The sequence below is a fragment of the Acipenser ruthenus genome, unplaced genomic scaffold (genome assembly GCF_902713425.1).
Source record: "Acipenser ruthenus unplaced genomic scaffold, fAciRut3.2 maternal haplotype, whole genome shotgun sequence".
In the NCBI taxonomy this organism is placed as follows: Eukaryota; Metazoa; Chordata; class Actinopteri; order Acipenseriformes; family Acipenseridae; genus Acipenser; species Acipenser ruthenus.
Genome location: NW_026708062.1, coordinates 57,618 through 80,808, shown reverse-complemented (window position 1 = coordinate 80,808; position 23,191 = coordinate 57,618). Strand labels below are relative to the sequence as shown.

Here is a 23,191-nt window from a genome sequence, read left to right as displayed (position 1 = left end):
GCTGCGAGATGGCTTTCTGTAAATATAAATCTTCGGCTTCAAGAAAGAGGTTTATTGCCCCATTTAATAGCCAGACTCACAGGGCTGGCTTTTACACTTGTAACTGTCATGTCAAATATTTTGTGGGCCAGGTTTTAAACAAACCCATTTTCATGTTTTATGAAAAGTACTAGTCCATAGCAGTGTTTTTTTTTTTTTTTTTTTTTTGGTAATCAGGAGCAGATTTCTCGTCCATGGCGCTGGCACTTTTAATTGCTGTAAAATTTCCATGGCTGCTCTTGTGAACTCATTAATGCCCCTTCTTACTAACTCTCTGCCAAGTGACTTCATAGTATTTGTATGACAGGCTTGAGGGAGATTATTTCAGAGGAGAGAATTGATTTGAGGGATCATTCGACAGACCTTGTGTTTTTGTACAAAGACCAGCTCTCGTCTCAGGGAGGGGGGGTGGTGGAGGAAGCAGTGCAGCTCTCTTCAAAACTTTTTTTCCCCCCTCCCCCCCCCCCCCCCCCGATTTCTCCTTCCTTCAGCAGTGGAGACAGAGGTGGCTTCAATAAATTCGGTGGTAAGTGAAGAGTTTAACTTAAACCACACAGAAAATTCAAATTGCATTATAGTGTAAATGAACTTTACTGAACCAGTCGTTATGATATAACCTATGGGAGCACTTTTCTTAAGGGTACAAGTTTGCAGTTTTGTTTTTTCCTGAACAATTGTGGTTAACTTGATAGTGTGGTTGTTTTTTATTTTTTTAATATAAGGGTAATTCAGGATTTCACTGCTATGCATGTTGATGATGTCTACGCTACAGCATGCTGGGAATGGTCCAATGTAAAGTGTGATCCAGAGAAATAATACAGCAAAGTGTTTTGTAGTATAGCTTCATTTTATTTGAGGGGTCTTTGTACTTAATGTGAACACATGCAATACAGAAGTTGTTGGGTGAATTTTCCTTCATGGAATACTTCTGGTTCAAACTTTAAAAGGTGTTTTTTTTTTTTAAAGCAATAAAATATATTAAAGTCAGATTATACTGAGGTATGATCGGGACTTGTTAAAGGGTTTTTTGTAAAACTAATGTAACGAACAAAAAAACTACTCCTGGCTTTTAACCAGATTCGCAAGCTATAATCTGCATCCCATGGGTTATTGAAGCCTGGCATGTAAATCTATTAACCTAAATGGTTATTCATGTCTGTGCCTATTGCTGTCATCGCACTACAATCCTATTTTTACATCGTGCATGTGTTGAATTAAAATGTCATTTGAATGCGTGTTGGTGACGGTGGCAAAAGCCCCACAACAATTGGTGTTACAAGGTGCTGCCACTAGAGGGCGGTGTGGTCCGTTAAGAAGGTGATTTCAGTGTATTTGGGGTGTGAGGAGGAGGAGGTCCGTAACGTTAAGCCTGTATTCTCCCCAATGGTCTGGGTCCTCCTACCCGTAGTATTTTTTTCCAATTTTTCAAAGGTGTCTGAGTAAAAAGGGAGCGTCTGCTCAAGGGATATATATTTTAATAGACGTGTTTTTAAACTGTTTCAAGTTTTGACGTGGTGACAACTAGTCTAAAACTTGGGTCATGTCTTTATGGTGGAAGGGGGTTCATTTTATCTATTATAAAAAGACCTGAAGAATTAAACTGTTGCAAATTTTTTCAAGTGACAGCTGGCCCATTTTAAGACTAGTCGTGTCTTTCATGGTGGTTAGGGGTTGTCTGTTTTAAAGGACCAAGGATTAATAAATTCTTTCAAGTTTGAAAAGGGGTTGGTTTAGTCTTGAGACTTCGGTATTGGTTTTATTTTGTGGTTCTTGCATGTTAAACAGATGCCTTGCACAGGATAAAGGTTCATTTAAAAAAAGAAAAATGGTGGTCCTGATAGGGGTTATCTGTGTTCAATATCAACATTTCATTTTAGTTTTGCATCCTAGTCAAATATTTGAAGTCCAGCTATAGAGGGGCTGAGTTACTGATTCAGTAGGCAGGGGGCAAAGTATTGCAATTTGTTGAATTAATTTCACCTCGGTGTTATTGGGGAAAGGTTTGGTACAATGTGGTTGTGATCGAAGTCTTTGGTCTGGTGTCTTAAGGGGGAGGTATATGACCAATAATTTCTCAAATGTCATCTATTGGTCAAGCAAATTAAGTCACGGTTACTGAAATTTATTTTTACATTCTGAAATCTGTATTTCAAAACCCCCCACCACCAAAAAAAAGGTATATTTCTTAATGTTCAAATGTCTGAGTGCGGTAATTTCTACATACTGGAGTTAGAGGTTGACTTTTCAAAGTGTACAAGTCTGACTATAAATACACATGGTTTTCATTCGCATTCGCTGCGGTTGGATGTCATTTTCTGACCTGGTTTATCAACTATTTTTTGTTTTCGAAGGTTGTGTTTCAGTGTAGAAAGGTACAATACTGGGTTTAATGGAACTTGAATATTACTGAAATACCTCCCATTGTACGACATTCCATAGTTTTATTTAAGTACCATTTTTAGAGGTCCACTTTTTTTTTTTTTTTTTTTTTGCAATGAAAGTCTTTAGGGTGAAGTACAAAGGTGTGTGTTTTGGTTAAGCTGGTATTAAGTGAGGGGTTATTGGATGTTAAATTGTGTGTGTACAGTAATACAGGGATTCAGAATATTAGTGTTAAGAGTGGATTTCAGGTACTGTGGTGTGCGTGTGGCTTTTTTTTTTTTGTTAATTTTTTCCTGTACTAAAATCTCTTTCTTTTCATTGCTTCCTTCCTAAAGGACCTAGAGACCAAGGACCTGGAGGGCCACTCCCTAGTAAGTATCATAACCGTGACTTCAGATATGAAGGGGGAGTTAAACTGAAGCTAAGAGTTGCTTTTGTTTTAAGATGGACTCTCTGTCCAAAAACATCCTAAATACTTTTTTGTATGTTGTAACTTGTGTACCTTTTCACTATTACTTAAGGTTTGTGTATTGAATCTAGTGTGCATTGCATTACAATCTTTGTATGTGTTTATAATATATATACACACACACCAGACTAAAATGAACTGTTAATTATAAAACTCCTTGATTTTTAAATGTGTGTAGTAGTACTAGGTACATTTCTCATCTGTAGCATCACTTCCTGTGATAACCAGCATTATTATTGCAGGGATGGGAATCTGACTCCTATTTATTGCACAGCAGTGTCGCCCATTCCAACTTTTACTACAAGCTTGATCGGCCACAGTGCAATATGTTTCGCACTCAGGTGTGTGTTATTATTGAACTCCTACTAAAACCAGAAATGGATCAAACTGCTGTGCAACGGGAGTTTTATTCCCATCCCTGCTGCAGTAAAAGCTGTGTTTATCCCCTGTCTCACTCATTTCTCTCCTGTTTTTTCTTTGCAGTGCAGGAACAGGATAATTCTGATAACAACACCATATTTGTGCAGGGGTTGGGGGACAGCTGCACTGTGGACACTGTGGCTGACTTCTTTAAGCAGATTGGCATCATCAAGGTACTCCATAATATAACTAATAAGGGTATAACGGTACCCTCCTCTCGATATGTTTCGCTATATATCAAAGTAGCGTTGCAGGGTTTTCACTGAGTAATATGACACACCCGAGTGTGATCACCTCAACCAGCCCGTCCAGCTTAGCTATACCTGGGGGGAAAGGCAGTAGAAGTGAGACATTAGATGCAATTGTAGGTACAGCTTTAAGGATAACTCATTATAGAAGATCCGCTGTCTGTGTCTCAAATTTATTTAATAAGAACGAGCCTTTCAGCCCACCTATGCTTGCTCACTCGCTTTGGTGCCAGTGTGGTTTGTTCCTCCTCGGGAGAGGGGAACCCCCCCCCCCCCCCCCAAAGAGGCAGCATGTTATTACAATGGTTCACAACCCTTTCTGTGAATCTCCTATTTCTCCCCTTGGTTCTGAATGTGTGCCGTTCAGCTTTCCATTCTCTCTCTCTCTCCTTTTCCAGATTAACAAGAAGACTGGGCTGCCCATGATCAACCTGTACACTGACCGGGAGACGGGCAAGCTGAAGGGGGAAGCGACCGTCTCTTTCGATGACCCTCCCTCTGCCAAGGCCGCTATAGACTGGTTTGATGGTACGGCGGTCTTTCTCACTCCTCTCTCTCGCCTCGGTCTACAGCTCTGGCCAACAGTGTTAGCATCTAGAGTTACAGGATTGAGATTTAAAAAGAAATAATAAACATTAGACATACTCACTTGGTAAGAAGTTTATTGTTATACATACAAATGCCATATAGTTACATAGAGCCGTGGCCAAAAGTTTTGCATCACCTTGGATTTATTCTCTCTCTCTCAAGTCTACAGGAAGCCGTAATAGTACAGTAGTGTCATTTTGGATTTCTAAATGTCACCTTTAACCCTTTGCAGTCCATTTATTAAGTGTGTGTCAGGCGCATCAGGTCCAATTTATTTTCACACGTGCAGTTAATTTTAGACGCACTGTTTAAAAGTGTTTTTTTCCCCCAGAGTCAAACGGGTTTAAAAGGCCCTGCATATCAACAAAGCACTCACTAGGCATCTCCAGCCCCACCCTTTCGTTCGCTATAGCTTTCACATATGCTAAGAAATAAATAATAATTAATAGTCGTACATACCGATAAACCATCTCCTGGTCGCTCGTTTTATCACCAGACTCCTCAATAATGCGATCCAAGTCATTATTTTATTACTATAACATCTCAAAGCTCTGCAAATGTCCGTGATATTCTCAGAGCGCTGATTCAGTCACAGCCAGGTTGTTTCCTTATGACCGCCCCTATCTGATGCCAGGGGCAAGTATGACTATTCATGAGACACGCCCTTTTTTTCGACTCGTCTCGGCTCCTGTCGCTCCCACTCGGCCATTGAATGGTTCTCGGCTTTTTTGATGTCGGACAGGGTCCGACAATGGACCGGATAGGAATAATTGCAATGTCGGACCAGGTCTGACAATGGACCGCAAAGGGTTAAGTGTATGGGGGGGGGGGGAGAGGGGAATACAAAGCGGTGTGTAATTCAATATGTTAACGTGAGATTATTCAGCAGGTTTCATTCGACTTCATGAAGTATAATTAGATTGTTTTATATAGAGGGTGATGCAAAACTTTTTTGGTCCTAGCTGTACATTTGTAGACTCTTTTGTTTCTTTTGGTTCTTTAATCAAGTTTGTTTTTACTAAAAGTAGGTCATTGGATACTTTAGTAAGACTTCATTGAGGGGAGCTCTGAGCCCCAGGACTGTGTGCAGCAGGGCTGGTGTGAGATTGTAACCCTGCTCAAACTCCTGGCTCCTGATCATTTCAATATTAAGAATAATAATACTAGACTTCATTGAGGGGAGCTCTGATCAATATTCCTAATTCTCTCCCTTTTTTCTTTCAGGCAAGGAATTCTGTGGTAATCCTATCAAAGTTTCATTTGCTACGCGCCGGCCAGACTTTGTGAGAGGGGGCGGAAACATGCGAGGGGGGCGTGGCAGAGGAGGCGAGTAGCCAGTTATTATAAAGACATTTTCAGACCGCTGTCGCATCAGTATCGGGTTTTAAAACCTAAACGCCATGAGGTTAAAGAACGGCTATGACATCACCAAAGGCCATTTTGAAATGCATTGAGAATTTAGCAGAACAGTCCTTGCCATTGTTTGCAGTGTAATTGTGTGTTGAGACTCTGAGCTGGGTGTGTACGTGGAGTCTCTCGGTGTGTGTGCGTGTTTCTGTTTTCTCTGCCTCATATTCACACCCCTTTGCCTTTGCCGGCCTCTCGTTTTTAAAGATATGCCTTTTCGCTCTGAAGGGCCCATGGGAAGAGGTGGGTTTGGAGGAGGCAGAGGAGGAGGCGGGGGGGGCTTCCCTAGCAGCAACGGAGGGGGGGGCCAGCAGAGAGCCGGGGACTGGAAGTGTTCAAACCCGTGAGTATACAGGGAGGGGAAATGAGAACACCTAGGAAGGGTCAAGATTTCTGCTTTTTTATTCCATTTTTAAACACTCAAATTGCATATCAAATAAAAAGTGAATTTGTACTTTTTTTTTTTTTTTTTTTGTAGTCAAATTATAGTTTTTGTCAGGTTATTTGACATGTCTAATTTGTTTTTTGTAATCAAATTGTATTTAATTGTATGATAAAGTAATCTGACACAAATACTCCACACGCTATATATAATATATATATATATAATCTCTCCTGACCTACAGCAGAAGTATTGCCAGAGCAATTGCAAAATAAAAACTGTTTTTCTGCAGTGTTTGTGGGAACCTGAATTTCTCCTGGAGGAACGAGTGTAACCAGTGCAAAGCGCCCAAACCAGAGGGGGCTGGCGGGCCCCCTCCCATGGGGGGTGAGTGTCTGAGAATCTGGGGGGGGGGGGTAGTAACTGAGAATGCTTTTACATTCAAAAGCAGAGTTCCAACACAATTAAACCTATACAGAAAGTATACAGGTGGGGGAGTAGTAATGTAACAAATGTTGAATAGTAATATAATAGGTAATGCGTAGATCAGGGCTACACAACCCTGGTCCTGGAGGGCTGCTGACCTTCATGGTTTTTGTTCCAACTGTACCACTAAATTGATTAGTTATACCAATTAAGCTTCTAATAAGTACTTAATAGGTCCAGTTAAGCAATTTAAGGTACAGCTGGAACAAAAACAAGGAGGGGACGGCAACCTCCAGGACCAGGGTTGAGTAGGGGTTGTATAAAGCATCAAAAGAAATGTATCGCTAACACTTATATTTGGGGGGAAAAAAAAAAAAGGTATATAAATGATGGACTTTGACTAAATGTTTTTGGTTTCTGTTTAATCCCTTGATCATTCATCCTTGCCCATGACACGCTTGAGTGACTGAAGCAGATGCGCTTAATCACCTAATTGGTGAGACAGCTGATTGGACGCTGGATAGGGAGCGATTTCAGCCGTTGAATTGCAAGCTTGAATAAAAGCCATTTAAATAAGTAAGAAATATGCCACGTCTGTCGAGAGCAGCGCCTTCGTGCGATCGGCATGTCGGAGGCTGGACGAGGGCAGCGTGCTTTGGCTCGCCGTCTTGGGAGCTCACAGCCAGCGATTTCAAACCTGGCGAGACGGTATAACCACCCTCTGTCGGTGACAGCGCCACCAACTGGGAGACCACTGAACAGGCGGATGGTTAACCAGGCACTACAAGAGGAATGGGCTGGGATTCCACAAGACCTGATCTGAAAGCTGGTGAAAAGCATGTGCCACAGATGCACTGCTTCCAACAGTGCCACACACGCTACCTGCCTGTGACTTTGTGTCCCCCCGTTCCCCCATAACTTCAGACATTAAAATGTCAATTGCTAACTGGCACAATACAAAGTCACTGCACCTGCACTAAATGTCCTCTTTCTATGTCGTCTAGTGAATTTTATCCAAATATAAGTGAAGTTTCTTTTGATGCTGAAATGGGAGTGTAGTGAAGGTTATGTAATGCATATTAAGGAGTGCTTATGTCCCTTTCGCCACAGCGTACACTTAAAACCGTGTTAATAACTGTTCTGTTGCCTCCTGACCGTCTCTCTCTCTCTCTGTCTGTCTCTCTGTCTGTCTGTCTGTCCTAGGTGGTTTTGGTGGTGATCGCGGTGGCCGGGGAGGTTTTGACCGTGGTGGGTTCCGGGGGCGCGGTGGAGACCGGGGGGGCTTCCGAGGAGGGAGAGGGGGTGACAGGGGTGGCTTCGGACCTGGCAAAGTGGATGGCAGGTAAGAGACTCTATCTCGCCATCTTCAGAATAAATCTGGGGAGGGCCGGAGCAGTGTCTTCTGGTTTTCATTCCACTGCAAGCTCTCGGTTTTTTAACTTAAAATGATTAAATCAATTTTCAATTGGACGTATTCCAGGTCTCCTTTTTTTTATTTTCATTTTTTATACAGTTTAAATGCACTTGATTCGAGGTACAGTACCTGTGAAACATTGAGACCTACAGGAGAAGTATTGTCCTATTAATCAAATTAGACGAAGTAATTGAGAACTCGGGTGGAAGGAAAGCCAGGAGACGGCACGGCCCTCCATGTTTTAGAAATCCCTTCATCATCATACTGGTGATTTTAATGCTTCGTGTCGGGAGGTGTCCAGAGTTGACCCTTCTGGTCATTTGTTCCAAATTGTTTAACCCTTTGCGGTCCATTTTATTAAATGCGCGTCGGGCACGCCAGGTCTAATTTATTTTCACACACGCAGTTAATTTTAGACGCACTGTTTAAGTGTTTTTTTTTTTTTTTTTTTTTTTTCCCAGTCAAACTGGTTTAAAAGGCCCTGTATATCAACAAAGCACTCACTAGGCATCTCCAGCCCCACCCTTTCGTTCGCTATAGCTTTCACCTATGCTAAGAAATAAATAAGTCGTACATACCGATCAATCATCTCCTGATCACTCGTTTTATCACCAGACTTCTCAATAATGTGATCCAAGTCATTATTTTATTACTGTAACATCTCAAAAAAGCTCTGCAAATGCCTGTGATGTCCTCTGAGCGCTGGATGCGGAAGCAGCTATCTTGTTTACTTATGACCGCCCCGTTATCTGCTACCAGGGCCATGTATGACTATTCATGAGATTTTCGGGGTTTTTTTTCGTCTTGTCTCGACTGCTGTCGTTCCCACTCGGCCATTGAATGGTTTTCTCGACTTTTTCCAGAGGAAAAAACGACTAAAACCCGTTTTTTGCGTTTCTATAATGATGTCGGACAGGGTCCGACAATGGACCGGATAGGAATAATTGCAATGTCAGACCAGGTCCAACAATGGACCGCAAAGGGTTAATTGAACCAACACCATTAGTGTTCTTTTTGGACACACCTGGCTTGGGTGGTACATTAGTGCAGTGCCCCTGTCATTGATGATGCTAGAATCCTTCTAGTCTTGCAGTTTAGTTGCATAGTGCGCTTTGTGATGGTGGGCCACTATGAAAGGCGCTATATAAAATATAACAGATTTGATTGTGCTTCAATATATTTCATAATTGGAATTTTGGTTTGTTTGTATTGGCATACATACTTTCTACTTGAGCAATGCGTACTGCTTGTGTAAAAGTAGTAGCAATCGTAAAGCTCATTTTAAATGTGTTTTTCTCTTTCAGAGGTGAACACAGACAGGACCGCAGAGACAGGCCTTACTAAAACCTTAACGTACACCGGGACCATGATTTTTACATTTTATTTTATTTTTTGTATTCTGTGTTTAAGTTGCTGGACTAGTCCTGTTTTTGAAATTGTCTTTCTGTAGAAATAAAATCCAGTTGTATCTGCTCTATCTGCCAGAATTTAACAGGTGTGTGTGGTGTGTGTTTTTTTAATTAGTTTAAAATGGGGGGGGGGGGGAAATGAGTCTTCAATGTATTAATGTGACATTTTAATAGTTAAGTAAAATATTTGTATTGACATCACATGACATGCATCTTAAATTCCATTCTAAAGTCAGGAATGCATCATTTTTACAAACCTTTCATATTGTGGCCAGTCGAGAATAGGTGTAACAGAGAATCCAGCTGCAGAAGTCTGTTTTCAGGGTTTTGGAGTTTTTGCCCCTGGGGATTACACATCATTAGCACTAGTAGACTGGAATAAACACGCCTTCATTGTTAACTATTTAACTTTTTCACTGCACGACATATTGAACTTATATTTCTGTTACTTCGCTTTCCGTGTAGATGCAACATTTTACAGTATTATCATAATTTTAACCCATTTGATAATAATACCAGTAATAACACTGGAAGCACTGCAGAGACTGGCAAAACTCAGCACACTTGGAAACTACTACTGAAATCTAATGATCTAGACATCATTAGGACATTTTGAATGCAAATGAAGCTATTTACAATATAGAACATTAAACTAAATACTTAAAAAGCAACAACATAATGCATTATATTATAAGCGCTTTGTGATGGTGGTCCACTAAAAGGCGCTACATAAAATAGATTGATTATATACACACATTCCATCGTGGAATAACCTGTGAGAGTTTATGGAATAGTTGTAGACAACTTATCAGAGTCTGCTTTTGAAAAATGCCAGAGTCCTTTGTTCTGAAAACACTTGAAAGAGTTCCCACCTGATCACTATCTCTGTGTGACCTTAAATAAACAAACCAGCAAATTCAAGCGCTTTCCAGTCACTTCTGTAGAAACTCCCTTTGTACCTTTGTTGTAATCTGTGAGTGAGTGAGCACATGTTTTTTTTTTTTTCTTTCTTTTAAATACATAATTGTACAATAACAACGAAGTTGGTTAAATTATACGTGTGTTTATGGTTAGGAGTTGAAGAATAAATTGTGTCCAATTAGCAGATTTAAATGTAAAAATAACATTTACAGTACAGTTTTTAAATATGTCCAAACAGCAACTCTATTCACTACATTTTTTATATGTCCAAACAACTAATATTCACTGTACAATTTTTTTTAAAATGTCTAAACAACTGTGGAGTAGTGGTTAGGGCTCTGGACCTCACTGAAGGGTTGTGGGTTCAATCCCAGCTGCTGCTGTACCCTGGAGCAATGTACTGTTCCAGTCATATCTTGTAACAATTGTAAGTCGCCCTGGATATCTGCTAATAAATAATAACAACTGTCTTGGTTGGAAAATACATATATATGTCCTGCCAGGGTGTTTAAACTGGTCTTAATTCTAAGCATCGTTTTTTTATGAAGCCGAAAAGCAGAGATGGCAGAGAGAGAAGAGAAAATTGGTTGGACAAAATAGTTTTGTAAAGTTATTGATTGGACATATCAACATTGTTTAACTGTAGTTGTTGTTACACCTATTCTCGACTGGCCCCCGCCCGGCAGGCGAGAATTCTACCACTGAACCACCAATGCTTGCGTGACGTTTGCTTGAGGCTTACTGTCCGCTCCCATGCACACCAGTAGCTGTATAGACAGCTTTTAAAACGGGTCGGTGGTGGTTGAGGGAAAACACCATTCTGCCCAAGCAGCCTATATTTCCGTGGCTTAATTCGAGCATCTGTGATATACAGGGTATAGACGCGTTGGTTGTGTAGTGGTGAGCATCGCTGCCTGCCGAGCAGTTGCGCCGGGTTCGATTCCTTGCCCCCCCAAATATTTTGCAATGTCCGCCTCTTTTTTTTACTTTAAAGTTTAGAATGAAGCTTAATGCATTTGCCCACTTCTTTGATTTACACGCGCAATTTGTTTGTTCAAACTGCAATAGTCGTGATAGCAGCAGTGGTATCACTATGATGTGCTACTCTGTGATGTGCGTTAATGCGTTAAGCCTCATCAAAACAGAAGGTTTCATTTGGGATCATACATTGATAATGAGCTGTGGGGAAAACTGCAAATATCGATATTAAGTTTGGGCTGAAAGATTCATCTTGTAAGGATTGATGTCTTTCTATTGTTAGCCCTGCCACATCAAAAAATTAAACGTGTTGCTGTGACACGCCTTGTAATATGGAATATACTGAAACCGAATTGTATGCTTGTGTAACACCTAGACAATAAGGAGTAATTAAAGAATAACTACTTCTACAAAGGTGAATGAATAACTAATCAAAGAAAGAAAACCCACTAGACTACACAATTAATCACACACAATTACTTCAATTCCATTTCAAAATACCGTATAGCTAGCAGGGGTGCAACACCAGCCCACCCCACCAGGGAGCGATCTTCCAGAACTGGCAATACACTAATTATAGAGGTAAAAAGGTATGCTGTTAGCTGCAGTTCTAAAACAAAGTTGACCAAAAAACAAACAAACAATGTACTAGCTTTATTATACACGTTAAAATGAGAAATAAAAATTCAAGAATTGAAAGAATAACATAGAAAACGCTTGGTGCGTCAATTAGAAACCATGAAAGAACCGCTTCAATTCACAGGGAGGTAATGTATTAGCAGCACCTAGTGCAGTGTGAAAAGATGAATTAACCCGTTCTAGTGCTAGATTGTACATGTACACAAACAATTGTACCTACAAAACGCCCATCTGTTACACTAGTTTTGTGGTTGTTTTAGACCACACACCAAAACAATACAAGCAGATGCGTTACAAAATAAACAGTGCTGTATAAACTACAGAAACTCGATGCTGAATGGTTTTATAGTCTGTTACATCAGAATTGTGTTTAATGCATAAGCAGTTGCTTTGCAGACTCAACAAAGACTGCAGTCCTCGTTTAACCACTGTGCAATCAGCCCTTAGTCGCTGTGATGTTGTTGTTCATGGAATTTGAGCGTGCGTACCGGCAATTGGAAAAGTGTAATACAAAAGAATTAAAAACGGGCTCGTCCGGGATTTGAACCCGGGATCTCTCGCACCCGAAGCGAGAATCATCCCCCTAGACCAACGAGCCAGTGTCTGCCACTGTTTTGGTCCCCCGAGTTTCCAAAGAAGTGCAGACCTAGCTGTTCTGTTAGATGGGAGACGTTTTTCTATTGGGTGTACCTGTCGAGAGCACTGTAATTTTGCCGTGTCTCCGAGCTGTGTGCTGTTGCCTGTTTGGGCCGTCTGACTTCTTTAACTGGCGGCTAGCATTTCTATGGGCATCGAGAAGCGGTCGCTATAAATGAGGAAAGTAGTTTAGGTGGGATTTCGTTTTGATATGTTAGGAATGGATCAGTTAGTCAGCAAAAATAAATAGAAAAAAAAAAGGAGGCTGGGTTTCGTTGTTTTGCAAAGGATGCACTGCAACGTCCGCTCACAGGAGCAGTCCCTCTACTGGTGCGACACGGGGGTTTTGACCTGCTCCGTTCCCGACCTGGGCCGGTTCACCCCTCCTTAGACGACCTGGCATTCACGAGCTCCCCCAGATATGCCACGTCGATGCCGTGCTAAGTGCGGACTCCCGATCGGCACAGCCAGTTGCAGCACAGAGCTCCCGTGCTCAAGCGATCCGCCAGCCTCGACCCGCCCCTGTAGCTGGGATTACAGACACACGCCACGGCGCCCGGCGTGAGCGAGAGCGGCTAGAAGGCAATTCAAATCCCCTTGTCTGAAATGAGAGCGAAAGTACTCGTGCAGTTTAATGCCGATTGCATTAAAAGCATTGCCGGGTCCTGCTGTAGCGGTAAAACACTGTGACCAGATGAATGCATTGAAAAAGTGTTACGTGAAACACATGTGAATCCTAGTTTCCGTGCTGCGAATTAAAAAAAAAAAAAAAAAAAAAAAAAAAGCAGCACTATAAGAATGCCAAAAAATAAAGGTGGTTGCGTTGGCCGGCTGAAACCGGCAGCTGGCTCGTTGGTCTAGGGGTATGATTCTCGCTTTGGGTGCGAGAGGTCCTGGGTTCAAATCCAGGTTGAACCAGTTTTTTTTTTTTTTTATTAATTGTTTTGTACTATACTGTTTTCGATCCGTAAACCGACATTACCCTGGACAAGTGCGTCGTCTAATAAATAATAACAATAATAATAATTACGTTTTTCTTGTTGTCACGTATATACGTGATATTTTTGAACACGTAGCAACGTGATAATTTAATTTCTCGTAAATACGTGTTACTTTGTCACGTATATACGCGACATTTTTGAACACGTAGTTACGTCATAATTTAATTTCTCGTAAATACGTGTTACTTTGTCACGTATATACGCGACATTTTTGAACACGTAGTTACGTCATAATTTAATTTCTCGTAAATACGTGTTACTTTGTCACGTATATACGCGACATTTTTGAACACGTAGTTACGTCATAATTTAATTTCTCGTAAATACGTGTTACTTTGTCACGTATATACGTGACATTTTTGAGTGCAGAATCTGACCAGTTCATAGAAGTTCATTGGATAAATTGGTCACATTCTGCACAAGATCTGCGCAGAATTATCTCCGTGAACGCACGCTGACACTGTATTCACTTCAATACGCAAGCGCAGCTGTAAAAAGAGAGAGCTTGACTCTGAGAAATGCAGACTTTCTATATTCACTTCAGTGTGCATGTCCCGAGGGAACATCAATTAAATGCAGGTCCCCTGTTCCCCGCGGTGCACGAGTGTTATGTGGCCGTGCTGGAGTTCCACGAGCTCGGGGTGAACACCTGCTCATCCCCGCGGAGCTGCACGGGGGTTCGCCTGGGTCCCGTGTCTCCAGGGAGCATGCTTGCTGATCATGATCATGATTATGATCATGTTATTCTGCTTGCTAATTGTGATTATGCAACATGGTATTCTGCGTGCGGGTCATTAACATGAAGAACGTATTCGTTTACCAGGGTTGCCGTATAAACTGTGGACCCACAATCCTCCTGGTGCATCGCTCACGTTACAGGTGCCGGATAGACCTGAATTAAGGCAAGTTCCAGTTTTTTTTCCCGAGTTTTCTTTTTATATTCGTTTGTTATTGTATAAGAATTAATAGTCGATCACATGTGCTCATAACATATCGAGACCACATTTGTCACTGTTTTTTTTGTTTTTGTTTTCTAGTATATAGTGTATATAACGGGGGTGGGTGGGGATTGGTACCTGTATTTAAAAGTAAGTATTGGAAAATCGTGATGGGTTTTTGATTATTCTTACAGTAGGTACAGTATTCTGGTCGAATTAAGAGACAGACGTGTATCAAGGCAAGTTATCTATTTTATTTTATTTATTTTTTGGCTGGGGAAGTGGATGAAAATGAATATTTCAAGAATGAATTTCCCCTCGTCTACTGCAGCGACCTGTATGAGATGTTGCATCAGTAGCTTTATTATACAGTTGTACCGGTTGACTTAAGATTTGTATTTTATTGTACCAATGTACCTATCATTTGTATGAATTACTTGCTAGATGTACAGGTATTTAGAGTTAAGTTTTTTTTTAAAATTTATTTTAAAGCTGATCAATACTTGGAGTAGCACAAGGGTGTAATGTGTGTTTGTTTGTTGTAGTGTCAAGAGGTGGTCATGCAGAAGTGCAGGAGGTGTGGAAAAGATATCCCTCTGCAATGCCTTTCAGAACACATTGAAAACTGTGGAAGGTCATCTGTTTTTCTGGTGTATTTGTAATTTAAAATGCTCATTTCTTTTTACAACATAGTGGTTGACTTGTATCTGTGGTAAATGTTTTGACATTCAACGCATGTATGTCTTTGTTAACTGTTTTCAGACAGCCTGATGGCACTGATTTGGAAGATGATGTCGTTATGGAGATATCTGAAGAGACTCAACTATCTATGTCATGACACGACAACACATCCCATGTTCAAAATTATTACAGCGAGCACCATGCTTCTTGTAGTGGACTGTACAGGTATGTAATGTTTTCAATGTGGAGTACTCGTAAGTAATTGTCATTTTTATATAATTAAAATATTTTTTTTATTTTTTAACATTAATATTGAGTACGATGTTTGTTTCCGTGACAGTAATTTCTGTTGTGCACAACACAATGTCTCACATTGATGTAATTTAAAAGACTTTTACTATCAAAGGACTGTTACTGCAGAAGTAAGAATGGAGCCTCCAATGCTATCAGTGTTATAGTGGGCTGAATTTCTTATTTATTCTTTTGTTTCTTAGAGACTATGTGGACCTTGTCAGTGCGCCTCACCCCTCCTGTCACCCCTCGCCCCTCCTCTCACCCCTCACCTAACCCCTCCTCTCACGCCTCGCCTCACCCCGGGTCAGTGTGGCACAGCCTGTCTGCTCTTCTGAACAAACACTTCAGCCCTGCCGACGCAGTGATAGTCTGGAGCAGCAACACAAGGTAACCTGAACACAATAAACACACACACTGCTACACACACACACACACACACACACACACACACACACACACACAGAGACACACAGTGAGAGTCTGGAGCAGCAACACAAGGTAACCTGAACACAATAAACACACACACTGCTATATACACACACACACACACACACACACAAACAGACACACACACACACACAGTGAGAGGCTGGAGCAGCTACACAAGATAAATTGAACACAATAAACACTGCTACACACACAATCCTAGCTTCAGCACATGCACAATGTTATACGGACACACACAGACACAGCTGTACAGTGACACAGAGACGCAGACACAATCACAGCTGCAGCACACACACTCTGAAATGCAGGTGTAGAGCAGCGTGTAGTTGTGACTCTGTGTCTCTCCCTCTGCCTCTCTCTCAGGATTACGAGCGGAGGCTGCGCTTGTTGAGCCTGGATGATATGGAGCGGCTGGCGACCCGCATGCTTCACCCCGAGGCTGGGGAGTGCATGGAGCTGTCCTTCCTGGACTGAGCAATACTGCTGCTGCCTTCTCCACCTCTCCCCTCTTTTCTCCCCTCTCCCCTCTCTCCTCTCCTCTTTACTCTCTCCTCCCCCTCTCCTCTCCTCTCCTTACTTTGTTTAAAAGAATAGAAGCACACCCAGTGAGCAAGGTATTGAGCAGCCCCACATCCCGCTTCACAATACCGCTACATATTGACTAACTGTTCGCATCGTGTGTGTTTGGTAAGACAAACCACATTTTCTACTTTCTGCTATTTTAAAAGGAGCCCAGTTTGGTGCAGGAGGCTTGTGGGTAACAGAGTGTGTTTTTGCTGGGGACTGCAGCCCTTCCATTACCATTGCTCGTAGAGGGGAGATTGTTTTACTTTCAAGCCTTTTTCTTTAATAAATCCGGACGTTTGGAAATACATACTGTGTGGACGTTTCCCTTCTTCATGGCTCCATGCAGCATCCTGTCACACAACAAGCCCTGAAAGGGGATCTATACATATTTATTCTCAATCACCAGGCAGTAATCGCAGCTACAATACAGACACACAACGTGTCACTTTTATTGGCTTTAAACTACGACTAGAAGCCTCTGAAGCCTTTTCATGGCCCTCCACCTGTCCTTGATCAGAACGCTGTCCTTCCTCTAAGGGGTCGCTTTCCATGCTAATCTTCTGTTTCCTCTGCAGAAAGGACAGGACAGTGTTCACAGAGCTCCCTTCACTCCCGCAAAGCCAAGACATCCAGGCTCTTGTGCTGCTTTGCTCCCCAGCGCCCGAGTGCTTGCTGGCAGTGCTGAGGCACGCTCACCCTGAACAGCAGCGCTGGCTTTGCCTATTGAGGAAGGCTTGGCGCTCCCGTTGGTTCATCAGTAATAATGATTTAGTGGAGACAGTACAGTGCTCGGGGGGGATGAAAGTTTACATCAGAATAGAAACTTTGCACAAAGTCAACCTGCTGGAAGTGGAATCATTTCTGCTGCGCAGCTTCAGATTCCACAGCTTGACGAGGAACACAATATAAAAAAACACATGTTCCTCTGGAAGCCACACAGTTATTATATATATGATTAGTGTTAACACTCATAGCATTGACCTGGTATCCCTGGTATTTACCTCCGAGCCCTGCTGTGTAACAGGGGTGTTTCATAATCCCTCCTCTTTTCAGTGGCATGAAAGACTGCAACTGTGCAGTCAGCGCCAGGATTCTCAACTCCTGCAGTGCGACCTCTGACAAGGGAAGTGAACCTCATATACAAGGTTAGACAACAAGGCAGTCACAAGCAGACAGGTGGTGCAGTGGGCTAGTTCACTAGCATGCTGTGCTGCTCACCTTGGGGGACTGAGTTCAAATCCCGGTGCGTTCCTCCTTTGTTTTCAAAGACTTGGTTAATTTCTTATATAAGGCAATGAAAAAGCAGACTCCTCCGTGGAAGTGAGATGGACTGGGTTCAAATCCAGGCGAGTTCTTTGCTTGTTTCAAAGAATGTGTTAATTGAGCTTATATATAGTGTGAACCAAAGCATTCCTGTGGGAGCTGGTGGCGCAGTGGCTATGCTGCTGGCCTTCTCTCCCTGAAGACGGTGGTTCGAATCCTGGTCCCGGAGGCGAGTTCCTGAGGTAAGTAATGCTGTTGGTTGTGAGTCATGGTGGTGGTTGTAAATCTGGGTGTTGACTGTAAGTAATGATGCAGGTTGTAACTAACGATGTTGGTTGTGTCTCCACAGACGGAGGAGGGCCGTGTGCCCTGAAGAGGATGAAGAGGGGGCTTGGGCCCCCGGCTGCGGGGGGAGTGGAAGATGGGGGTGTTGGTACCAGAGAGGAGGAAAAGAAGGAGGTGGTGTAAACATGGGGGAGCAGGCAGGCAGGGATATTCCTTTTGCCCTGCCATCTGACAGGGAGCGTTAATGATATATTTTGTCCTCTAATCATCTCTAGAGCTCAGCTGATCGGGCCCATTGCAGGGCAAAAGGGCAAGGTAACATTCCTGCCTGCTCCCCCATGTTTACACCTCCTGCTTTTCCTCCCCCCATGGTACCAACACCCCCATCTTCCACTCCCCCCGCGGCCAGGGGCCCCAGCCCCCTCTTCATCCTCTTCCGGCTCCTCTTCAGGGCACACGGCCCTCCTCCGTCTGTGGAGACACAACCAACATTGTTAGTTACAACCTGCATCATTACTTACAGTCAACACCCAGATTTACAACCACCACCATGACTCACAACCAACAGCATTACTTACCTCAGGAACTCGCCTCCGGGACCAGGATTCGAACCACCGTCTTCAGGGAGAGAAGGCTATCAGCATAGCCACTGCGCCACCAGCTCCCACAGGAATGCTTTGGTTCACACTATATATAAGCTCAATTAACACATTCTTTGAAACAAGCAAAGAACTCGCCTGGATTTGAACCCAGTCCATCTTACTTCCACGGAGTAGTCTGCTTTTTCATTGTCTTATATAAGAAATTAACCAAGTCTTTGAAAACAAACAAGGAACTCACCGGGATTTGATCCCAGTCCCCCAATGTGAACAGCACTGCATGCTAGTGAACAAGCCCACTGCACCACCTGTCTGCTCGTGACATCCCAGCTTTGCACAGAAGCCCTTATAGCATCCTCTTTATATTATTTGTATGCTTAGACCACTGACCCCTTGTCCTGTTACGTAAACACAAGTCTATCAAAATAGGTAAAGTGTTTGAAAATGAAAAGGAAACACCTGCCCCGGGTTTGAACCCGCTACCCAGGGAATCACGGTTCTCTGCTCTACCAACAGAGCTATCCAGCCAACTGGTGCTGATGTTGTTTGAAACACATTATTACATTGTGTGGTGAGGACCTGGGGGCTAAGAGGTGATTCTTAGCTTTGTTTAATTTGTGATGAACTGGATTCAAAACCAAACCTTATAAACAGGTAAGTTTAACAATATTTTTGAAATCAATAAATTAACACTTGTGCTTTACATGTGACTTGAACCAACAACCTTGGAAGTCAGAATCCAGTGCTCTACCAACTGAGCCAGCCAGAGAGCTACTCTCTCCTGCTGCCAAATGACCTCCAGTACATTAACTAATGATTTGTACAAAATGTATATCACTCCATTGGAAATATCCAATAAAAGAGTCACTTCTATCATGTCTTTGACAGATTCAAACTACAAGGTGCTGTGAAAACAGATGATTTCAATCTGTATCCTGGATATGATCCCAGTCTCTCAAGGGAAAGAGCATTTAAGCACAGGGATTGACCGCACTGCACCACCTAGCAGCTGTCCCTGAAGTTAGATTTACATTGCCTACAAGGTAAAATAACCAACTTGAAAAAAAAAAAAAAAGAAAAACATGCACGTTGCACGGGGTTTGAACCACCAACCCTGGGAATCAGGGCCCTGTGCTCTACCAACTGAGCCATCCTACCAGCTGTACCACTACACTCATTTGTGACTTGAACTGGACTAATGATCTGTACAACATGGAGGTGATTACTGCCTTGAAAATATCCAATAAAAGAGTCACTTCTGTTGTACCTGACAGATTCAAACGAACAGACGCCGTGGAGAAACAAAACAAGCACACAACACAAGGCTTCAAACACAACGCTGGGGTTTATTAATCAATTCTTTTTTAAGTCTCTTAATCAGAGAACACCAGTCATGCTGTGCCATTGAATCGTGGGTCTGGTTTTAAACTCGGTTCACTTGTCCTGTGAACTGGCTTTGAACCCAGACCTCCAAGGTGAAAGGCAGGCAAAGCTAGTGAACTAGCCCACTCCACCACCTGGCTGCTTGTGACAAACCAGCCCTCTAACCTGGTATATGAGATTCACTTCCCTTGTCAGAGACTGCACACACACGCAGAGTTGCATGCCACTGAAGAGAGGAAGGATTATCAAACCCAACCCTATTATACAGTAGCTCTATAAGGTAAATTAAACAATATTTCTGAAAATGAGGGAAAAAAAACATAACTTGTGTCTCATATGGAACTTGAAACACCTGTCAAGAGAATTTGAAGCCGATACGCTACCAGCTACACCAATCAGAAAGCTCTCAAAGCTCCTCTGATGCTCCCCAGTATTTGAATTCTTCATGAGTGCAGCTGAGGGGTTGCAAGGATGCTGAAATAGACCAGCAGCTCAGACCCCCCTGCTGAGTTCACCTTTAACATTACATCAAAGATTCTGGAACAATAAATGTAAAAAATAAGGCATTTAACATCACATTGCATTTTTCTGCCAAGGTTTGAACCCTGTCCACCAATAATCACATACCTAGCCAACCAGACTCCTGTGCTATCTGTCGGCTTAAGGTGGGATCGTGTGTGACATTGTCTATAAGGTTCATTCTTTAAAAATGAAAGTACAGCACAACAGTGCACCAAGTGTAACCCACACATAGAAGAAGCATGCAATTCCTCGTTACTCCACTGGTCGGCGTGTTTTTTAACTTTTTTTTTTAAATGTAAATGTTTTTCATGAAAATATCACTTTGTTTTTTGACAAAAAAAACAACAACAATGAAATGCACTAGGATGTAAACAGTGGACTAATAAACCAATAACTCGAACATTTAATAATACAAAATAATAAAATCAGTGTGAAATGAATGAAAAACGACTTAGGCATACTTGCAGCAGTAGGAGGTTATGGATTCTGAAATGTCATGACCTCCTACTGCTGAATGTATGCTCAAGACTCCACCCAGCGACGGAAAGAGGTAATGCACGTCCAAAACCATACTGAGCCAGCCAGAGTGCTGAGAATCACACAAAAACCAGACGTGCTCAAAGGCCCAGGCGGGGTGCCTGAATCCAAACCATACCGAGCGAGCCAGCCAGAGAGCTGCCGAACACCACGCTGAGCTGCACAGCACGGCTTCAATTCATATACCCAGAGAGCCAGCCAGAGAGCTGCCGAACACCACGCTGAGCTGCACAGCACAGCTTCAATTCATATACCGAGCGAGCCAGCCAGAGAGCTGCCGAACACCACGCTGAGCTGCACAGCACGGCTTCAATTCATATACCCAGAGAGCCAGCCAGAGAGCTGCCGAACACCACGCTGAGCTGCACAGCACAGCTTCAATTCATATACCGAGCGAGCCAGCCAGAGAGCTGCCGAACACCACGCTGAGCTGCACAGCACGGCTTCAATCCATTCTGTGTACAATAAATACATTGGGGCTCATTTACTGCATTTGAGGACACCAGATCAGACAACTGGACCACCTTGCCTGCTTTCGTGGCACTTGCTTTATCAATAAGGAGAACATTTTTGAAGAGAAAAAGAGGAATATACACATGCAATCAACACCTGGTGGGTTTGAACCCAGAATTCTAGGAAACAGAATCCCACACTCTACAGGTGAGCTATCCAGCCTGCTTATGAAGGGGCCAGGTCAAAGCATTATTACATGTTGTGATGTAGACCTGGGGAGCCATAAACACCAGCTTGAGAGAGACTTGTGACGAAATGGATTTAAAACCAAGCTCACAAAAGGTCAAAATGAATTAATATGAAGAAGAATATACATGCGGGACTTGAACCCGCTACCGTGGTAATCACAGTCCCCTGCTTTACTGACAGAGCTTTCCAGCTGACTGGTTCTCCTACTGCGTGAAACACATTATTATATTGTGTGGTGTGGACCTGGAGCTAATGTGATACTCAGCTTCGTTTCATTTGTGACTTGAAATGGATTCCAACCCATCTCACTTCCATGGAGGAGTCTGCTTTTTCATTGCCTTATATAAGAAATTAACTAAGTCTTTGAAAACAAAGGAGAAACGCACCTGGATTTGAACCCAGTCCCCCACAGCAACCAACACAGCATACCAGCAAACTAGCCCACTGCACCACCTGTCTGCTTGTGACGAGCCAGCATTGCACAGAAGCCCTTATATCACCCTCTTTATATTATTGTATGAAAACACGTCCTGTTATGTAAACCCAAGTCTATCAAAATGGGCAAAGTGTTTGAAAATGAAAAGGAAAAACATACCCTTAACAAGGGTTTGAACTCACTACCTGGGGAATCACAGTCCCCTGCTCTACCAACAGAGCTATCCAGCTGACTGGGTCTCCTGCTGCGTGAAACACATTATTACATTGTGTGGTGTGGACCTGGGGGCTAAGGTGATTCTCAGCTTTGTTTCATTTGTGACAAACTGGATTCAAAGCCAAACCTTATAAACCTGATAAAAAGGTAAATTTAACAATAGTTTTTAAATCGACAGATTAACCAACAACCTTGGAAGCCAGAGTCCAGTGCTCTACCAATTGAGCCAGCCAGACAGCTGCTCTCTCCTGCTCTCAAATGACCTCCAGTAGATTAACTAATGATTTGTAGAAAATGCAGATCACTCCATTGGAACTATCCAATAAAAGAGTCACTTCTATCGTGTCTTTGACAGATTCAAACTACAAGGTGCTGTAAAAACAGAAGATTTCAATCTGCAGCCTCGATTTGAACCCAGTCTCTTAAAGTAAACAGCATTTAAGCACAGGGACCAACCCCACTGCGACACCTAGCAGCTGTCCTTGATGTTAGGTTTACATTGCCTACAAGGCAAATTAACCAACTTGAAAAAAAAAAACCAGAAAAACATGCACATTGCACAGGGTTTGGACCACCAACCCTGGGAATCAGGGCCCTGTGCTCTACCAACTGAGCCATCCTGCCAGCTGTACCACTGCACTCATTTGTGACTTGAACTGGATTAATGATTTGTACAACATGGAGGAGATTACTGCCTTGAAAATATCTAAAATAAAAGAGTCACTTCTATTGTATCTTTGACAGAGTCAAACAAATACGGGCAGCAGTGTGGAGTAGTGGTTAGGGCTCTGGACTCTTGACCGGAAGGTTGTGGGTTCAATCCTAGATGGGGGACACTGCTGCTGTACTCTTGAGCAAGGTACTTTCTTTACCTAGATTGCTCCAGTAAAAACCCCACTATATAAATGGGGAATTGTATGTAAAAAATAATGTGATATCTTATAACAATTGTAAGTCGTGCT

At 42.5% G+C, this 23,191-nt stretch overlaps 1 protein-coding gene and 1 non-coding gene across 2 annotated transcripts in view; one reads left to right on the top strand and one right to left on the bottom strand.

Annotated features, from left to right (window-relative positions):
- The window catches only part of LOC117414414 (RNA-binding protein FUS-like), a 29,581-nt gene extending 12,988 nt beyond the window's left edge, over nt 1-16,593 (top strand). Inside the window, exons 9-20 of the mRNA XM_059019715.1 lie at nt 531-565; nt 2,757-2,792; nt 3,374-3,483; nt 3,957-4,086; nt 5,371-5,472; nt 5,761-5,896; nt 6,228-6,322; nt 7,565-7,703; nt 9,080-14,931; nt 15,060-15,203; nt 15,473-15,659; nt 16,083-16,593. Coding sequence (XP_058875698.1) covers nt 531-565; nt 2,757-2,792; nt 3,374-3,483; nt 3,957-4,086; nt 5,371-5,472; nt 5,761-5,896; nt 6,228-6,322; nt 7,565-7,703; nt 9,080-9,119 — 823 coding nt within the window. The 3' untranslated portion in view covers nt 9,120-14,931; nt 15,060-15,203; nt 15,473-15,659; nt 16,083-16,593. The remainder of the gene's footprint in view (nt 1-530; nt 566-2,756; nt 2,793-3,373; nt 3,484-3,956; nt 4,087-5,370; nt 5,473-5,760; nt 5,897-6,227; nt 6,323-7,564; nt 7,704-9,079; nt 14,932-15,059; nt 15,204-15,472; nt 15,660-16,082) is intronic.
- Nucleotides 12,249-12,320, bottom strand: trnap-cgg (transfer RNA proline (anticodon CGG)). Its single transcript has one exon. It is a non-coding gene; the product is annotated as a tRNA-Pro (tRNA).
- Nucleotides 16,594-23,191: the final 6,598 nt, after the last annotated feature.